Source organism: Sebastes umbrosus, chromosome 15 (assembly GCF_015220745.1).
Source record: "Sebastes umbrosus isolate fSebUmb1 chromosome 15, fSebUmb1.pri, whole genome shotgun sequence".
Lineage (NCBI taxonomy): Eukaryota > Metazoa > Chordata > Actinopteri > Perciformes > Sebastidae > Sebastes > Sebastes umbrosus.
In genome coordinates this window covers 28782055-28801136 of record NC_051283.1, presented here as the reverse complement: position 1 = coordinate 28801136, position 19082 = coordinate 28782055, and the positions used below count along the sequence as shown (strand labels likewise).

Sequence of the window (19082 nt, the reverse complement as noted above, 5' to 3'; positions counted from 1 at the left end):
CACTTGACGCACGTGTCAATTTCCACTCCAGTCTTTTCAAAATAAAACTACTTAGTTAGGTTTAGGAACAGGTTGTGGTTTGGGTTAAAATAACTCCCGAAGTGTTGTAACTTAAGTACGGAAGTTAAGTGAAAAAATAAATCAACTTTGATTTGTGGTTTCACACGGGACACGAACAGCGGGTGAAAGTCTGGTGTTTTTTGACCCACTCATCCACCCCAACCTCCACGGCGTTGGCCGCTATCTATACTTCCCGGTTCACAATTACGTGGAATACATAAAGATTGATTTTGTACTGACGACAGACATGGACAGGAAGTGAAGTACACAACCTGCTCTGAACACTATAACATATTAGAGCAATATTAGAGATGCTGAAAGTCTGAGAAGAGATGCTTGTTATTTTAAATGTCGCTTGTTTTGTAGAAATAATCCATGAGATGGTAGAGGAAAAGACCTCAGCCTCTCTGCGTTGTTTTCCGGGATAATCCAACGGATGTGGCGCCATGTGCGCTCGCGTCTACGTAGTGCGAGAACAAGCGCGAGCAACAACAAGCAATTTTTGATAGCCCCTTTAAGTGAGCTGTTGTAAACTGCATTCTTCTACTTTGTCATACATATTTTGATTATTCCACACAGTAGGTGACAAGACACCACCGACGGCCTCAACCACAACAACATTGACAGCAGCAGCAACAACACTGACAGCAGCAGCAACAACAACTCTGACAGAAACAGGTACAAACACTACAGACTACAATGAAGAAACACAGAAACAAAAAGATGAAATATCTAAATGTTGAATGTTTGCAAAATTTTCATCAACTCAATTCCAATATGTAAATATGAGTGTCTGTATAAATGAACATCAACATACATTCCTGCATATCTGATCTGAACTGTTGATGGATGAAACTCTGATTCTGAGTGTTTCTTCTCTTCCAGCTACTCCTTATCTGTGGCCAATGCATGTTCGTACGGTGGTTGTAATCCTCATTATCATATCTATGATAATCATCATGATCAGCATTACTGTCACCACCTGGGGAAAAGGTGAATACAGTCTGACCTAAATCGGCATTTATAGGGCTGGGACGATACGCCTATCTCCCCATTCCATACTATCACGATACTTGGGTGCCAATTCGATATGTATTGTGATTTTTAAGTATTGCGATTCATTATTACGATTTATTGCGATTTATGTTGACTTTTTTTAACACTAGACAATGAGAAAAGTTGAATCATACACTTCTAGGGACTTTTATTTTGGATAATATCTAAATTAATACAGTAAACTTTCCCTCACAAATTAGTGGTATTTTCTCTTTAATTTTTAAAAGGGACATGTAATGTTTTATATTTCTGGTGAATATAATCCAATCAATCTTATTTCCATATATGTATTTTGTATATAAAGTTCCCTTTGATAACATCTTATTTTGAAAACCGGACGTAAACGTAAACCATAAACAGGCTGTGTTAAATGTCGACATTGACTGAAAAGTTGCGACACCATTAAATAAATAAAAATGTCTTTCATCATCTCCGTGTTTACCTTCTCTCTTCTGCAGCTTGACGAACGGAAGTGACGTACAACAGAAACAGGAAACGATCTCTGATCCTCCATCATGCAGAAACAAGAGCGGTAAAAACTCAACTGTCATCAGCATTCGTCTTCATTCAGTCTCAACAGTAAACAGTTACTCTGCTTCCACCACTGATGCTACTGATATACTGCTGAAACTACAACTAGGACTGCTTCTTAGGGCTGTCACTTTTTATTACAAATTCAAACATGTTCAATCAAATAGAAAATACATAAACAGGACTTTCCCCCGGGAGACCACTATTGGTGTCCCGTGTGAGGCACTACACACGGGGCGTTGACTTACAGTCAACTCAGCGTTGACTTTATGCTCGTTACATAACAGTAGTAAACATAAACTTTACGCTTGTTATGTAACGTTACCTAAGAAAGTCTGCTAAGGTTGGTGGTTATTTATTTATGGTATTTGTGTTGTTACGGTCAACTTATCCTCTTTACGAACAACGGTTCGAATGATATCTGACATAAAGTTATTCTGCGTTTTCCTCATAGAAATAGAATATAGGAGTAGAACAGACATAACCCTTCAAATCAACGGTCAGAGCGGCGGCCATTTTTATGTGTACCGTTGCCATAGCCTCCAGAATAATATCAGTGGTTTTAAAAAATGGCCGTTTTTGGCCTTTAAGATGTTAACAGCTGTTTGTGTGTCTTGAACATCTGGCCACACCCCAGTGATGTCACAGCAGGTTTTAAAATTACCTTAAAGTCATGACCTCTCAGTCTGTCAGGTGTGTGTTTCTGTTTTCAAGAGCAGAGATATATTAGTGAAATAAAAAGTCCAAACTCCGAGTGGAGGGGTATTCAGTCGGTTGCAGTCTGCAACCACGCCACTAGATGTCCCCAAATCCTACACACTGCACCTTTAAATTATCTGACCACCCAGGAAATAATCCAAACAGCCTCATAGTTAAATGTTGATGATTAATTTAAAGTGTTTTCCATGAGAACTGGGGTTGTGAAGTGATATGTCCTGATCTGTCCTCTCGTGTCTCCTCACAGGAGTCTGGTTGACAGCATGGAGGACGTCGTCCTGCACAGCTCAGACAGTCTCTTTCTACACAGTCTGGTGTTTATTTGCCTCTTATCACTTCTGCTTTCATTCAGCTGCTACGATATTTTCATTAACTCATGTATTTTTCTCTGCGTGCCATCTCCTCTCATAAAGCTCTTAAGTCACATCCTTCTCCATTTCTATTCTTGAGAATGTGTATAAATAAACTGAGTTGATTTCTGCTTTGTGTTCTGTGTATGAACGCCGCTCTCATGGCTTTATGAGCTGTAGTACATCTAAAAAACAAACAAAACATCCTTAACATTGTTTCATGTGTAGTTATGGCAATATACCTCAAAATAAGGATAACAATGGCACATGCCAACACAGTCTCACGGCAGTTTGTGAAATAGTTGTCCGGACATCTCGAATTTCTTTAAATTTGGCAAAAATGTTCACCTGAACTCAAGGATGAACTGACTAGATGTTGGTGGTCAAAGGTCACTGTGACCTCACAAAACACATTTTTGGCCATTACTCAAGAATTAATATGCTAAATATGACAATTTCACACAGATGTCTAACAGGATAAAATGGTGAAGTGATGACATTTACAGACATGGATGTAAACTGACACTTGGCTGGTTGGTGGAGGCGTACAAACGCGAGGCGGTAACTCTAATTAATTCTACTTTCACTTCATATGGTTAGAGTAAATCAACAGCGATACGAAAAGAGAAGAAAGATATTTCCCTCAGGAGTTGGTGGTAATATCAGAATTCTAGTCCAAGATATCTTTTAAAGATATCTACATTGTCCTTTTTAGATATCTAAAATTAAATTTTGACCATAGTCAGAATGACGTAGTAGATATCTTGAACGGGAATTATAACTAGTCAAAATTAAAATGTAAATATCTCAAACTGGAGTTAGGAATAGTCATAATTTAATTGGAGATATCTATTATCAAGTTATAGATATCTGGAAATTTTGATCAGTGATATCTCATTTGGAGATATCTTTAATTTACATTCTGCCGAGTCAAAATGTAATTACAGATATCTTGAATTAGAGTTTCACTGCAGCCGTTTGGGTTTATAAAGTGTGTCTGGAGACAATAAATCTACAATACGCTGTGAATATCTACCATAACTCTCTAGTGAACAAAGCTCTCGTTGGCCACAGATTCATGTCATTTTCTAACTATCTGATCAACAGCAGCAAAAGCTTCTGCTGACACTGTTCAGAGGCTTTGTTGGGCCGATATCCAATGAGAAGCCTTGATGAGCAACGTCATGCACAACAACTCTGACTAGTCATAATGAGGTTTGAGATATCTGTAGGTGTTATTTGGGATACTCAGAACTGAATTATAGATATCTGCAATTGTCAGGATGTTAGGATGTGTGACGAGTTGAGAGTCGTTTTCAGTGACATCACTGCAGATATCTGTAATTCAGTTCTGAATATAGTATGAATATGAAGTAAATGTTTCCTAACCTAAATAAACCACCTACTTTCTTGTGGTCTGCTGTGCAAACAAGGGTATTTTTGTGTTCTTTAAGAATTTACTAACTGCTTTCAGTTTAATTTCAGTGTGTTAAAGGAAAAGAAACCTCTGAAACAATCAAAAATAATCAATTTCTGTTAATACATCAAAGCTGCAAAGATCAACATTAACAACCACTATCTTTTCCAAACATTAACAAACTTCTAGTTGACTAAACTTAGTAGTCACACAATAATATGATTGAAGGAATATCCACTGAGATGTTTCACCAGTTCATATTTTGCAGCTGTCTTACATGTTGAAGGAAACCTAATCCAGACAGCATAACATTTCCCATATAACACACCGTTATTAAATATTTGCATATGAGTGTCATTCATGGAAGATAACGCTGCTCTTCACGCTGGGAACTGACCAGTTAAACTTTTACTGTGGGTGGAAACACACAATACTTTCCAGTACTAACACAGCATTTGTTGATGGTGAAAGATGCATGAACACACACACTAAAGAGACACATCAGTGCTCATCGACCACAAAGAGAGGTGTTTTTGTTTGAGAGACACTCATCTAACCACAGAGTTCCTGTTCTCATTTTAAATATAAGTTGATGTCAGACGTTATTCTGAGTACTGAATCATTTCAGTGTGTATGAAGATGAGGGTGAATATCTTCAGCTGCCTGTTGGCCTTTATTCTGGGCTGTAACGTCGCCGCAGGTAAGAACTTTTCATATTAATCAGTTACTCTTCACCTGTTTCTTATTGGTTACATCATATTCTCAATATAACTGGCTCACATCCTGAAACTCAACGGCACTGAACTGAACTCTATTCACAGTTTTTCCTCGATGGCTTTGGCTCATTTCTCTAAACAGTCTTAACTTTCTCTAAACAATTGTCACAACTGTTTCATGGGACATCACAACTCTATAGAATTCTACAGGAATGAGTCCTAAAACCTATAAATGAGTTAACGTTTTAACACTCGAGGGAAACAGGACGTCGCTAACTTCCTGGTTGGCCTACAAAAATACGTCATCCCTGCAGCACTCTGTTAACAAGATCATATATATTTAATGTGCGATCACTGCATTTAAAAGTTAAATGTGAACTTTATTGTTTATTGAAAATTGTGTGTCTTTTGTAGAAATAATCCATGAAATCGTGAAGGAAAAGACCTCAGTCACTCTGCGTTGTCCTCACTCTGTGGAGGGTGAAGTGACGTGGAGCAGAGAGATTGATGGACGTAAAGTTCTCATTCTGACAGCTGGTGCTGACCGAGACATAAGACACAATGACCCGGGCAAACGATACAGTTCATTCGCAGATAAGTCACTGTACATTCACAGAGTTAACATCTCAGACGCTGGAAGATACTTGTGTAATAATGAACCAGTCGTGGAGCTGACGGTGATCCCATCAGGTAACTTTAATCAACTTTAATCAAGTTGTTCAGCTTTTTGTTTCCTCTTCCTGTTTCTGAATCACGCCTCTGAGCTAAATGTTTCATTTGTCTTAAACTCTGATAAAAGAAACACTTCGGCACATTAATTAAATGGTGTTTTTAAAATGTAAATTTGCTTTATTTTGTGTATTTTTACCTTTAACAACAACTATTTTCATATTTACTTCCTGGTACTGTAGCTGAGAAGCTTTTGGTGTACTTCTGCATTTCTGGATCAGAAAAGTACATATTGAGAGAAACTAATATTTTTTAGGGAACGTTAACTAACGTGTTCAGAGAATTATTCTGCCTCTAATCCACAAAATACGTCATCATGTTTACTAACAGAAAAGGGGTCTATACTATAAATACTATAAAAGAAACAAATCACCTTGTTCATTTAGAGTCACATGAGAAAGATCTCCCCCCTAAAACTCTTCTTCCTGAATATGTGTCAGAAGTTTTTGGTGCTTTATAAAACATGAATGTTTGTTGTGTGCAGGAGCAACCAGACTTGATCCTACAGAGAGGACCAGCGTCACTATCACATGCCCTCATGATGTTGGAGGATCACATATTACTACATGGAGCAGCAGAGGCTTTCGTGACTTACAATATCAAAGAGGGTTTCATGTTTCACCTGTTGACCAGACGTTGACCGTAGCAAGCGTGGAACTTGGTAACTCTGGACTTTACTACTGTAATGGAAAACCAGCTGTGTACCTGAATGTGATCAAAGGTGAGACACAAGAAGTCAGAGTCGTCTTCCTCGAGGCTCAGCCAGCCCATAACTCCCCACAACGGGTCATTTCACGCTTTTGTTTTTGCACATATTAAACCAACTCGTTATCACTCCCAACGACAGCATGTGACAAACCGGACTTTGAACTAACTCCAATGTAGACCCACCCACGGTGTTATTCAACGGTCGGAGCAACTGACGTAGTATTAACGTAGTTTGTTGAATTTCCACTTCCTGTGTGTCAAAATGCCACATGGACATGCATCGTAGACGGCGGCATATTTAGAGGTCAAAGTTAAACATGAATGTTGGGTTCAAAACTTCATGGCAATGTTTAGAAGGTGTTTAGAAGAGTGTGGCTGCAAACTTCATTAAGAATCTTTAGTCAAACTAGCCATGTTGAGAGTTACGCAAGTTACGTAAAAAATCTATAACATATTAGAGCGATATTAGAGATGCTGACAGTCTGAGAAGAGATGCTTGTTATTGTAAATGTTGCTTGTTTTGTAGAAATAATCCATGAGATGGTGGAGGCAAAGACCTCAGCCTCTCTGCGTTGTTTTTCCGGTAAAATCCAACGGATGTGGCGCAATGCGCGCTCGCGTCTACGTAGTGCGAGAACAAACGCGAGCAACAAGAAGCAATTTCTGATAGCCCCTTTAAGTGAGCTACTGTAAACTGCATTCTTCTACCTTGTAATGTGTATTTTGATTATTCCACACAGATAACAAGACACCACCGACGACCTCAACTACAGCAACAACAACTGTGACAGCAGCAACAACAACTGTGACAGAAAGAGGTACAAACACTACAGACTACAATGAAGAAACACAGAAACAAAAAGATGAAAAACATCTTAATGTTGAATGCTAAATTTTCACTTGCAGGTACATCGACTCAATTCCAATATGTAAATATGATTGTCTGTATAAATACACATCAACATACATGCCTGCATATCTGATCCAACCAGTGTCTGAACACTGACTGTAACTGGTGATGGATGAAACTCTGATTCTCAGTGTTTCTTCTCTTCCAGCGACTCCTTATCTGACGCTCAGCATGAATTTCAACAACGTATTTATGTCCGTTTTCCTACAAATGTCCAGCAACACTTGACGCACGTGTCAATTTCCACTCCAGTCTTTTCAAAATAAAACTACTTAGTTAGGTTTAGGAACAGGTCGTGGTTTGGGTTAAAATAACTCTGGAAGTGTTGTAACTTAAGTACGGAAGTTAAGTGAAAAAATAAATCAACTTTGATTTGTGGTTTCACACGGGACACGAACAGCGGGTGAAAGTCTGGTGTTTTTTGATCCACTCATCCACTCCGACCTCCACGGCGTTGGCCGCTATCTATACTTCCCGGTTCACAATTACGTGGAATACATAAAGATTGATTTTGTGCTGACGACAGACATGGACAGGAAGTGAAGTACACAACCTGCTCTGAACGCTGAGTTCAAATTGGTTTCAGTTAATCGACTCACCACAAAAAGTGGACGTGGCCTTTGGTTTTATTTTTAAACGTGCTGAATTGTTTTACAGCAGTCTGTATTATGAGATGCATTTTTTTTTTTTACAGATACAACTACAACTAGGAAACAAAAAAACACCAAGAAACCCAGAAAGAAAAAGAAAAGTAAGATGAATTGTTGAACTGATGTGATAAAGAACTCAAACACAAGAAAACACTTAAAATAAAAAAGGAGATTAAAGCAGATATTCTCTCAAAAATATGCTACAGAAAGAGAGAAATATAAATAAATATGTCTGAAAGCCTAAAATCAACGTAGAGTCATGGACGCATTACAGAGACAGCCAACACAGCCTCACGGCAGTCCGTGTAAATACACACAAATTTCTCTTTTTGTTTTCGTAACGCTCAGCACGACTTTCAACAACGTACTTTTCATCCGCTTTCCAACAAATGTCGAGCAACACGTGATGCACGTGTCAATATCTACGCATCTATCTAACTATCCTTCAGTAAAGTCAGTCAAAAAGAGAGTCGTACAATATCGGAGAAGTGTTTCAGAGATGGAGAGAAAGTGTTGCTGATATTTACCCTTCTGCTAACAGCAGCCAATGGTTCAGAGCTGCTGTTAGCAGACAGCTAAATATTAACAACATTTACTCTCCATCTCTGAAACGTTTCTCTGATATTGTAGCTCGCTAGAGCCTCGAATCACAGTTTGCCATCTCAAATGTCTGTGATATCTGGATTCTGGCAGCCAACGACACAGCAAGATGACATTTTAGTTGTATAACTTTAGCTCTCTGCTAGTGTTAGCCTCCAGTCTTTCCCTTGTTTGTTTGGTCAGGTGAGCTAACATTACTGCCAAGCATGTGAATAAAGTGATATTGTGGTTTTAGCTGGCTAATCAATCACGTTCAGTCTCAAGTGTGTCACATCACTGTTTTAACCAATGCTGGCTCACATCTACGTAAATGCAAGAACAAGAGCGAGCAACAGGACGCTCACTGTCGTTGACTTAACGGCCAGAGGTGTCGCTGTTAACAAGCAATTTCTGATTTCTACATAATAGCCCCTTAAAGTGAGCTATTGTAAACTGCATTCTTCTACTTTGTAATATATATTTTGATTATTCCACACAGATAACAAGACACCACCGACGGCCTCAACTACAACAACATTGACAGCAGCAGCAACAACAACTCTGACAGAAACAGGTACAAACACTACAGACTACAATGAAGAAACACAGAAACAAAAAGATGAAAAACATCTAAATGTTGAATGTTTGCTAAATTTTCATCAACTCAATTCCAATATGTAAATATGAGTGTCTGTATAAATGCACATCAACATACATTCTTGCATATCTGATCTGAACTGGTGATGGATGAAACTCTGATTCTGAGTGTTTCTTCTCTTGCAGCGACTCCTTATCTGTGGCCAATGTGTGTTCGTACGGTGGTTGTAATCCTCTATTTAATCATCATGATCAGCATCACTGTCACCACCTGGAGAAAAGGTGAATATAGTCTGACCTAAAACGGCATTTATAGGGCTGGGACGATACGCCTATCTCCCCATTCCATACTATCACGATACTTGGGTGCCGATTCGATATGTATTATGATTTTTAAGTATTGCGATTCATTATTACGATTTATTGCGATTTTTGTTAACTTTTTTAACACTAGACAATGAGAGAAGTTGAATCATACACTTCTAGGGACTTTTACTTTGGAAAATATCTAAATGAATACAGTAAAATTTCCATCACAAGTTAGTGGTACTTTCTCTTTAATTTGTATAAGGTACATGTAATGTTTTATATTTCTGGTGAATATAATCCAATCAATCTTATTTCCATATATGTATTTTGTAAATACAGTTCCCTTTGTTAACATCTTATTTTGAAAACCGGACGTAAACGTAAACCATAAATGTTCTGTTTTAAATGTCGACATTGACTGAAAAGTTGCGACACCATTAAATAAATAAAAATGTCTTTCATCATCTCCGTGTTTACTTTCTCTCTTCTGCAGCTTGACGAACGGAAGTGACGTACAACAGAAACAGGAAACGATCTCTGATCCTCCATCATGCAGAAACAAGAGCGGTAAAAACTCAACTGTCATCAGCATTCGTCTTCATTCAGTCTCAACAGTAAACAGTTACTCTGCTTCCACCACTGATGCTACTGATATACTGCTGAAACTACAACTAGGACTGCTTCTTAGGGCTGTCACTTTTTATTACAAATTCAAACATGTTCAATCAAATAGAAAATACATAAACAGGACTTTCCCCCGGGAGACCACTATTGGTGTCCCGTGTGAGGCACTACACATGGGGCGTTGACTTACACTCAACTCAGCGTTGACTTTATGCTTGTTACATAACAGTAGTAAACATAAACTTTACGCTTGTTATGTAACGTTACCTAAGAAAGTCTGCTAAGGTTGGTGGTTATTTATTTATGGTAGTTGTGTTGTTACGGTCAACTTATCCTCTTTACGAACAACGGTTCGAATGATATCTGACATAAAGTTATTCTGCGTTTTCCTCATAGAAATAGAATATAGGAGTAGAACAGACATAACCCTTCAAATCAACGGTCAGAGCGGCGGCCATTTTTATGTGTACCGTTGCCATAGCCTCCAGAATAATATCAGTGGTTTTAAAAAATGGCCGTTTTTGGCCTTTAAGATGTTAAAAGTTAACAGCTGTTTGTGTGTCTTGAACATCTGGCCACACCCCAGTGATGTCACAGCAGGTTTTAAAATGACCTTAAAGTCATGACCTCTCAATCTGTCAGGTGTGTGTGTCTGTTTTCAAGAGCAGAGATATATTAGTGAAATAAAAAGTCCAAACTCCGAGTGGAGGGGTATTCAGTCGGTTGCAGTCTGCAACCACGCCACTAGATGTCCCCAAATCCTACACACTGCACCTTTAAATTATCTGACCACCCAGGAAATAATCCAAACAGCCTCATAGTTAAATGTTGATGATTATTTTAAAGTGTTTTCATGAGAACTGGGGTTGTGAAGTGATATGTCCTGATCTGTCCTCTCGTGTCTCCTCACAGGAGTCTGGTTGACAGCATGGAGGACGTCGTCCTGCACAGCTCAGACAGTCTCTTTCTACACAGTCTGGTGTTTATTTGCCTCATATCACTTCTGCTTTCATTCAGCTGCTACGATATTTTCATTAACTTATGTATTTTTCTCTGCGTGCCATCTCCTCTCATAAAGCTCTTAAGTCACATCCTTCTCCATTTCTATTCTTGAGAATGTGTATAAATAAACTGAGTTGATTTCTGCTTTGTGTTCTGTGTATGAACGCCGCTCTCATGGCTTTATGAGCTGTAGTACATCTAAAAAACAAACAAAACATCCTTAACATTGTTTCATGTGTAGTTATGGTAAAATAAGGATAACAATGGCACATGCCAACACAGTCTCACGGCAGTTTGTGAAATAGTCGTCCGGACATCTCGAATTTCTTTAAATTTGGCAAAAACGTCCACCTGAACTCAAGGATGAACTGACTAGATGTTGGTGGTCAAAGGTCACTGTGACCTCACAAAACACATTTTTGGCCATTACTCAAGAATTAATATGCTAAATATGACAATTTCACACAGATGTCTAACAGGATAAAATGATGAAGTGATGACATTTACAGACATGGATGTAAACTGACACTTGGCTGGTTGGTGGAGGCGTACAAACGCGAGGCGGTAACTCTAATTAATTCTACTTTAATTTCATATGGTTAGAGTAAATCAACGGCGTTACGAAAAGAGAAAGAAGAAAGACATTTCCCTCAGGAGTTGGTGGTAGTATCAGAATTCCAGTCGAAGATATCTTTAATTCCCCTCATTTAAAGACGTCTATATTTTCCTTTTTAGCTATCTAAAATTACATTGTGACTATAGTCAGAATGACGTTGTGGATATCTTGAACTGGAATTATAACTAGTCAAAATTAAAATGTAAATATCTCAAACTGGAGTTAGGAATAGTCATAATTTAATTGGAGATATCTACTATCAAGTTATAGATATCTGGAAATGAATTTTGATCAGAGATATCTCATTTGGAGATATCTTTAATTTACATTCTGCCGAGTCAAATGTAATTACAGATATCTTGAATTAGAGTTTTACTACGGCGCTGCACTGCAGCCGTTTGGGTTTATAAAGTGTGTCTGGAGACAATAAATCTACAATACGCTGTGAATTTCTACCACAACTCTCTAGTGAACAAAGCTCTCGTTGGCCACAGATTCATGGCATTTTCTAACTATCTGATCAACAACAGCGAAAGCTTCTGCTGACACTGTTCAGAGGCTTTGTTGGGCCGATATCCAATGAGAAGCCTTGATGAGCAACGTCATGCTCAACAACTCTGACTAGTCATAATGAGGTTTGAGATATCTGTAGGTGTTATTTGGGATACTCAGAACTGAATTATAGATATCTGCAATTGTCAGGATGTTAGGATGTGTGACGAGTTGAGAGTCGTTTTCAGTGACATCACTGCAGATATCTGTAATTCAGTTCTGAATATAGTATGAATATGAAGTAAATGTTTCCTAACCTAAATAAACCACCTACTTTCTTGTGGTCTGCTGTGCAAACAAGGGTATTTTTGTGTTCTTTAAGAATTTACTAACTGCTTTCAGTTTAATTTCAGTGTGTTAAAAGAAAATAAACCTCTGAAACAATCAAAAATAATCAATTTCTGTTAATACATCAAAGCTGCAAAGATCAACATTAACAACCACCATCTTTTCCAAACATTAACAAACTTCTAGTTGACTAAACTTAGTAGCCACACAATAATATGATTGAAGGAATATCCACTGAGACGTTTCACCAGTTCATATTTTGCAGCTGTCTTACATGTTGAAGGAAACCTAATCCAGACAGCATAACATTTCCCATATAACATACCGTTATTAAATATTTGCATATGAGTGTCATTCATGGAAGATAACGCTGCTCTTCACGCTGGGAACTGACCAGTTAAACTTTTACTGTGGTTGGAAACAAACAATACTTTCCAGTACCAACACAGTATTTGTTGGTGGTGAAAGATGCATGAACACACACACTAGAGAGACACATCAGTGCTCATCGACCACAAAGAGAGGTGTTTTGTTTGAGAAACACTCATCTAACCACAGAGTTCCTGTTCTCGTCTTAAATACAAATTGAAGTCAGACGTTATTCTGAGTACTGAATCATTTCAGTGTGTATGAAGATGAGGGTGAATATCTTCAGCTGCCTGTTGGCCTTTATTCTGGGCTGTAACGTCGCCGCAGGTAAGAACTTTTCATATTAATCAGTTACTCTTCACCTGTTTCTTATTGGTTACATCATCTTCTCAATATAACTGGCTCACATCCTGAAACTCAACGGCACTGAACTGAACTCTATTCACAGTTTTTCCTCGATCGCTTCGGCTCATTTCTCAAAACAGTCTTAACTTTCTCTAAACAATTGCCACAACTGTTTCATGGGACATCACGACTCTATAGAATGCTACAGGAATGAGTCTTAAAACCTATAAATGAGTTAACGTTTTAACACTCGAGGGAACCAGGGCGTCGCTAACTTCCTGGTTGGCCTTCAAAAATACGTCATCCCTGCAGCACTCTGTTAACAAGATCATATATATTTAATGTGCGATCACTGCATTTAAAAGTTAAATGTGAACTTTATTGTTTATTGAAAATTGTGTGTCTGTTGTAGAACTAATCCATGAAATCGTGAAGGAAAAGACCTCAGTCTTTCTGCGTTGTCCTCCCTCTGTGGAGGGTGTAGTGACGTGGAGCAGAAAGATTGATGGACGTATAGTTCTCATTCTGACAGCTGGTCGTGCTGACGGAGACATAAGACACAATGACCCGGACAAACGATACAGTTCATTCGCAGATAAGTCACTGTACATTCGCAGAGTTAACATCTCAGACTCTGGAAGATACTGGTGTAATAATGAACCAGTCGTGGAGCTGACGGTGATCCCATCAGGTAACTTTAATAAACTTTAATCAAGTTGTTCAGCTTTTTGTTTCCTCTTCCTGTTTCTGAATCACGCCTCTGAGCTAAATGTTTCATTTGTCTTAAACGCTGATAAAAGAAACACTTCGGCACATTAATTAAATGGTGTTTTTAAAATGTAAATTTGCTTTATTTTGTATTTGTTTAACTTTAACAACAACTATTATCATATTTACTTCCTGGAACTGTAGCTGAGAAGTTTTTGGTGTACTTCTGCATTTCTGGATCAGAAAAGTACATATTGAGAGAAATTAGTATTTTCTTCAGCCAACAAAACTTGCTATAGGGAACGTTAACTAACGTGTTCAGAGAATTATTCTGCCTCCACTCCACAAAATACATACTAACAGAAAAGGGGTCTACACTATAAATACTGTAAATTAAACAAGTCCTCTTGTTCATTTAGAGGCATATTAGAAAGATCTCCCCCCTAAACCTCTTCTTCCTGAATATGTGTTAGAAGTTTTTGGTGCTTTATAAAACATGAATGTTTGTTGTGTGCAGGAGCAACCAGACTTGATGCTACAGAGAGGACCAGCGTCACTATGACATGCCCTCATGATGTTGGAGGATCACATATTGTAACATGGAGCAGCATAGGCTTTCGTGACTTACAATATCAAAAAGGGTTTTATGTTTCATTTCTTGACCAGACGTTGACCATAATAAGCGTGGAGCTTGGTAACACTGGACTTTACTACTGTGATGGAAAACCAGCTTTTTACCTGAATGTGATCAAAGGTGAGACACAAGAAATCAGTCGTCTTCCTCGAGGCTCAGCCAGCCCATAACTCCCCACAACGGGTCATTTCACACTTTTGTTTTTGCACATATTAAACCAACTCCCAACGACAGCATGTGACGAACCGGACTTTCAATTAACTCCAATGTAGACCCACCCACGGTGTTATTCGACGGTCGGAGCAACCGCCGTAGTATTAACGTAGTTTGTTGAATTTCCACTTCCTGTCTGTCAAAATGCCACATGGACATGCATCGTAGACGGCGGCACATTTAGAGGTGAAAGTTAAACATGAGTTTTGGGTTAAAAACTTTGTGGCAATGTTTAGAATGTGTTTAGAAGAGTGTGGCTGCAAACTTCATTAAGAATCTTGAGTCAAACTAGCCATGTTGAGAGTTACGCAAGTTACGTATAAAACCTATAACATATTAGAGCGATATTATAGATGCTGACAGTCTGAGAAGAGATGCTTGTTATTGTAAATGTTGCTTGTTTTGTAGAAATAATCCATGAGATGGTGGAGGAAAAGACCTCAGCCTCTCTGCGTTGTTTTTCCGGTAAAATCCAATGGATGTGGCGCCATGCGCGCTCGCGTCTACGTAGTGCGAGAACAAGCGCGAGCGACAAGAAGCAATTTCTGATTTCTACGTATAGCCCCTTTAAGTGAGCTATTGTAAACTGCATTCTTCTACTTTGTAATATATATTTTGATTATTCCACACAGATACGATACCAACGACGGCCTCAACTACAACAACATTGACAGCAGCAGCAACAACAACTGTGACAGAAACAGGTACAAACACTACAGACTACAATGAAGAAACACAGAAACAAAAAGATGAAAAACATCTAAATGTTGAATGCTAAATTTTCACTTGCATGTACATCAACTCAATTCCAATATGTGTCTGTATAAATGCACATCAACATACATGCTTGCATATCTGATCCAACCAGTGTCTGAACACTGACTGTAACTGGTGATGGATGAAACTCTGATTCTCAGTGTTTCTTCTCTTCCAGGGACTCCTTATCTGACGCTCAGCACGACTTTCAACAACGTATTTATGTCCGTTATCCTACGAATGTCCAGCAACACGTGACGCACGTGTCAATTTCCACTCCAGTCTTTTCAAAATAAAACTACTTAGTTAGGTTTAGGAACAGGTCGTGGTTTGGGTTAAAATAACTCCCGAAGTGTTGTAACTTAAGTACGGAAGTTAAGTGAAAAAATAAATCAACTTTGATTTGTGGTTTCACACGGGACACGAACAGCGGGTGAAAGTCTGGTGTTTTTTGACCCACTCATCCACCCCGACCTCCACCACTACACGGCGTTCGCCGCTATCTATACTTCCCGGTTCACAATTATGTGGAATACATAAAGATTGATTTCGTGCTGACGACAGACATGGACAGGAAGTGAAGTACACAACCTGCTCTGAACGCTGAGTTCAAATTGGTTTCAGTTAATCGACTCACCACAAAAAGTGGACGTGGCCTTTGGTTTTATTTTTAAACGTGCTGAATTGTTTTACAGCAGTCCGTATTATGAGATGCATTTTTTTTTTTTTTACAGATACGACTACAACTAGGAAACAAAGAACCACCAAGAAACCCAGAAAGAAAAAGAAAAGTAAGATGAATTGTTGAACTGATGTGATATAGAACTCAAACACAAGAAAACACTTAAAATAAAAAAGGAGATTAAAGCAGATATTCTCTCAAAAATATGCTACAGAAAGAGAGAAATATAAATAAATATGTGTGAAAGCCTAAAAATCAACGTAGAGTCATGGACGCATTACAGAGACAGCCGACACAGTCTCACGGCAGTCCGTGTAAATAGACACAAATTTCTCTTTTTGTTTTCGTGACGCTCAGCACGACTTTCAACAACGTACTTTTCATCCGCTTTCCAACAAATGTCGAGCAACACGTGATGCACGTGTCAATATCTACGTATCTCTCTAACTATCCTTCAGTAAAGTCAGTCAAAAAGAGAGTCGTACAATATCGGAGAAGTGCTTCAGAGATGGAGAGTAAATGTTGCTGATATTTACCCTTCTGCTAACAGCAGCCAACGGTTCAGAGCTGCTGTTAGCAGACAGCTAAATATTAACAACATTTACTCTCCATCTCTGAAACGTTTCTCTGATATTGTAGCTCGCTAGAGCCTCGAATCACAGTTTGCCATCTCAAATGTCTGTGATATCTGGATTCTGGCAGCCAACGACACAGCAAGATGACATTTTAGTTGTATAACTTTAGCTCTCTGCTAGTGTTAGCCTCCAGTCTTTCCTTTGTTTGTTTGGTCAGGTGAGCTAACATTACTGCCAAGCATGTGAATAAAGTGATATTGTGGTTTAAGCTGGCTAATCAATCACGTTCAGTCTCAAGTGTGTCACATCACTGTTTTGACCAATGCTAGCTCACGTCTGCGTAAATGCGAGAACAAGAGCGAGCAACAGGACGCTCACTGTCGTTGACTTAACGGCCACAGGTGTCACTGTTAACAAGCAATTTCTGAATTCTACATAATAGCCCCTTTAAGTGATCTATAACTGCATTCTTCTACTTTGTCATACATATTTTGATTATTCCACACAGTAGGTGACAAGACACCACCGACGGCCTCAACCACAACAACATTGACAGCAGCAGCAACAACACTGACAGCAGCAGCAACAACAACTCTGACAGAAACAGGTACAAACACTACAGACTACAATGAAGAAACACAGAAACAAAAAGATGAAATATCTAAATGTTGAATGTTTGCAAAATTTTCATCAACTCAATTCCAATATGTAAATATGAGTGTCTGTATAAATGCACATCAACATACAATCCTGCATATCTGATCTGAACTGGTGATGGATGAAACTCTGATTCTGAGTGTTTCTTCTCTTGCAGCGACTCCTTATCTGTGGCCAATGTGTGTTCGTACGGTGGTTGTTATCCTCTATTTAATCATCATGATCAGCATCACTGTCACCACCTGGATAAAAGGTGAATATAGTCTGACCTAAAACGGCATTTATAGGGCTGGGACGATACGCCTAAATCCCATTTCCATACTATCACGATACTTGGGTGCCGTTTCGATATGTATTGTGATTTTTAAGTATTGCGATTCATTATTACGATTTATTTCGATTTTTGTTAACTTTTTTAACACTAGACAATGAGAAAAGTTGAATCATACACTTCTAGGGACTTTTATTTTGGAAAATATCTAAATTAATACAGTAAAATTTAAAAGGGACATGTAATGTTTTATACTTCTGGTGAATATAATTCAATCAATCTTATTTCCATATATGTATTTTGTATATACAGTTCCCTTTGTTAACATCTTATTTTGAAAACCAGACATAAACGTAAACCATAAACATGCTGTTTTAAATTTTGACATTGACTGAAAAGTTTGACACCGTTAAATAAAAATGTCTTCCATCATCTCTGTGTTTACCTTCTCTCTTCTGCAGCTCGACGAACGGAAGCGACGTACAACAGAAACAGGAAACGATCTCGGATCCTCCATCATGCAGAAACAAGAGTGGTAAAAACTCAACTCAGCGTTGACTTTATGCTTGTTACATAACAGTAGTAAATGTAAACTTTACGCTTGCTATGTTACGTTATCTAAGAAAGTCCGCTAAGGTTGGTGGTTATTTATTTATGGTAGTTGTGTTGTTACAGTCAACTTATCCTCTTTACGAACAACGGTTCGTATGATATCTTACGTAAAGTTATTCTGCGTTTTCCTCATAGAAATAGAATATAGGAGTAGAACAGACATAACCCTTCAAATCAACGGTCAGAGCGGCGGCCATTTTTATGTGTACCGTTGCCATAGCCTCCAGAATAATATCAGTGGTTTTAAAAAATGGCCGTTTTTGGCTTTTAAGATGTTAACAGCTGTTTGTGTGTCTTGAACATCTGGCCACGTCCCAGTGATGTCACAGCAGGTTTTAAAATGACCTTAAAGTCATGACCTCTCAATCTGTCAGGTGTGTGTTTCTGTTTTCAAGAGCAGAGATATATTAGTGAAATAAAAAGTCCAAACTCCCAGTGGAGGGGTATTCAGTCGGTTGCAGTCTGCAACCACGCCACTAGATGTCCCCAAATTGCTACACACTGCACCTTTAAAATATCTGACCACCCAGGAAATAATCCAAACAGCCTCATAGTTAAATGTTGATGATTATTTTAAAGTGTTTTCCATGAGAACTGGGGTTGTGAAGTGATATGTCCTGACCTGTCCTCTCGTGTCTCCTCACAGGAGTCTGGATGACAGCATGGAGGACGTCATCCTGCACAGCTCAGACAGTCTCTTTCTACACAGTCTGGTGTTTATTTGCCTCATATCACTTCTGCTTTCATTCAGCTGCTACGATATTTTCATTAACTCATGTATTTTTCTCTGCGTGTCATCTCCTCTCATAAAGCTCTTAACTCACATCCTTACCCATTTCTATTCTTGAG

The 19082-nt window shown here is 38.5% G+C and overlaps 1 protein-coding gene and 3 long non-coding RNA genes across 4 annotated transcripts in view; all 4 read left to right on the top strand.

Annotated features, from left to right (window-relative positions):
• LOC119503559 overlaps window positions 1–19082 on the top strand; it is a 29737-nt gene extending 10655 nt beyond the window's left edge. The window contains exons 6-9 of the mRNA XM_037795401.1: window positions 15313–15384; window positions 17508–17603; window positions 18083–18156; window positions 18880–19082. Of these exons, the coding sequence (XP_037651329.1) occupies window positions 15313–15384; window positions 17508–17603; window positions 18083–18156; window positions 18880–18891 (254 nt within the window). The 3' untranslated portion in view covers window positions 18892–19082. The remainder of the gene's footprint in view (window positions 1–15312; window positions 15385–17507; window positions 17604–18082; window positions 18157–18879) is intronic.
• LOC119502811 lies at window positions 1012–2749 on the top strand. The gene is made up of 3 exons (XR_005210176.1): window positions 1012–1053; window positions 1575–1648; window positions 2612–2749. It is a non-coding gene; the product is annotated as an uncharacterized LOC119502811 (long non-coding RNA).
• On the top strand, window positions 5285–7078 carry LOC119502812. Its single transcript, XR_005210177.1, has 3 exons — window positions 5285–5537; window positions 6061–6297; window positions 7025–7078. It is a non-coding gene; the product is annotated as an uncharacterized LOC119502812 (long non-coding RNA).
• LOC119502809 lies at window positions 8931–11003 on the top strand. Its single transcript, XR_005210174.1, has 4 exons — window positions 8931–8997; window positions 9207–9302; window positions 9823–9896; window positions 10866–11003. It is a non-coding gene; the product is annotated as an uncharacterized LOC119502809 (long non-coding RNA).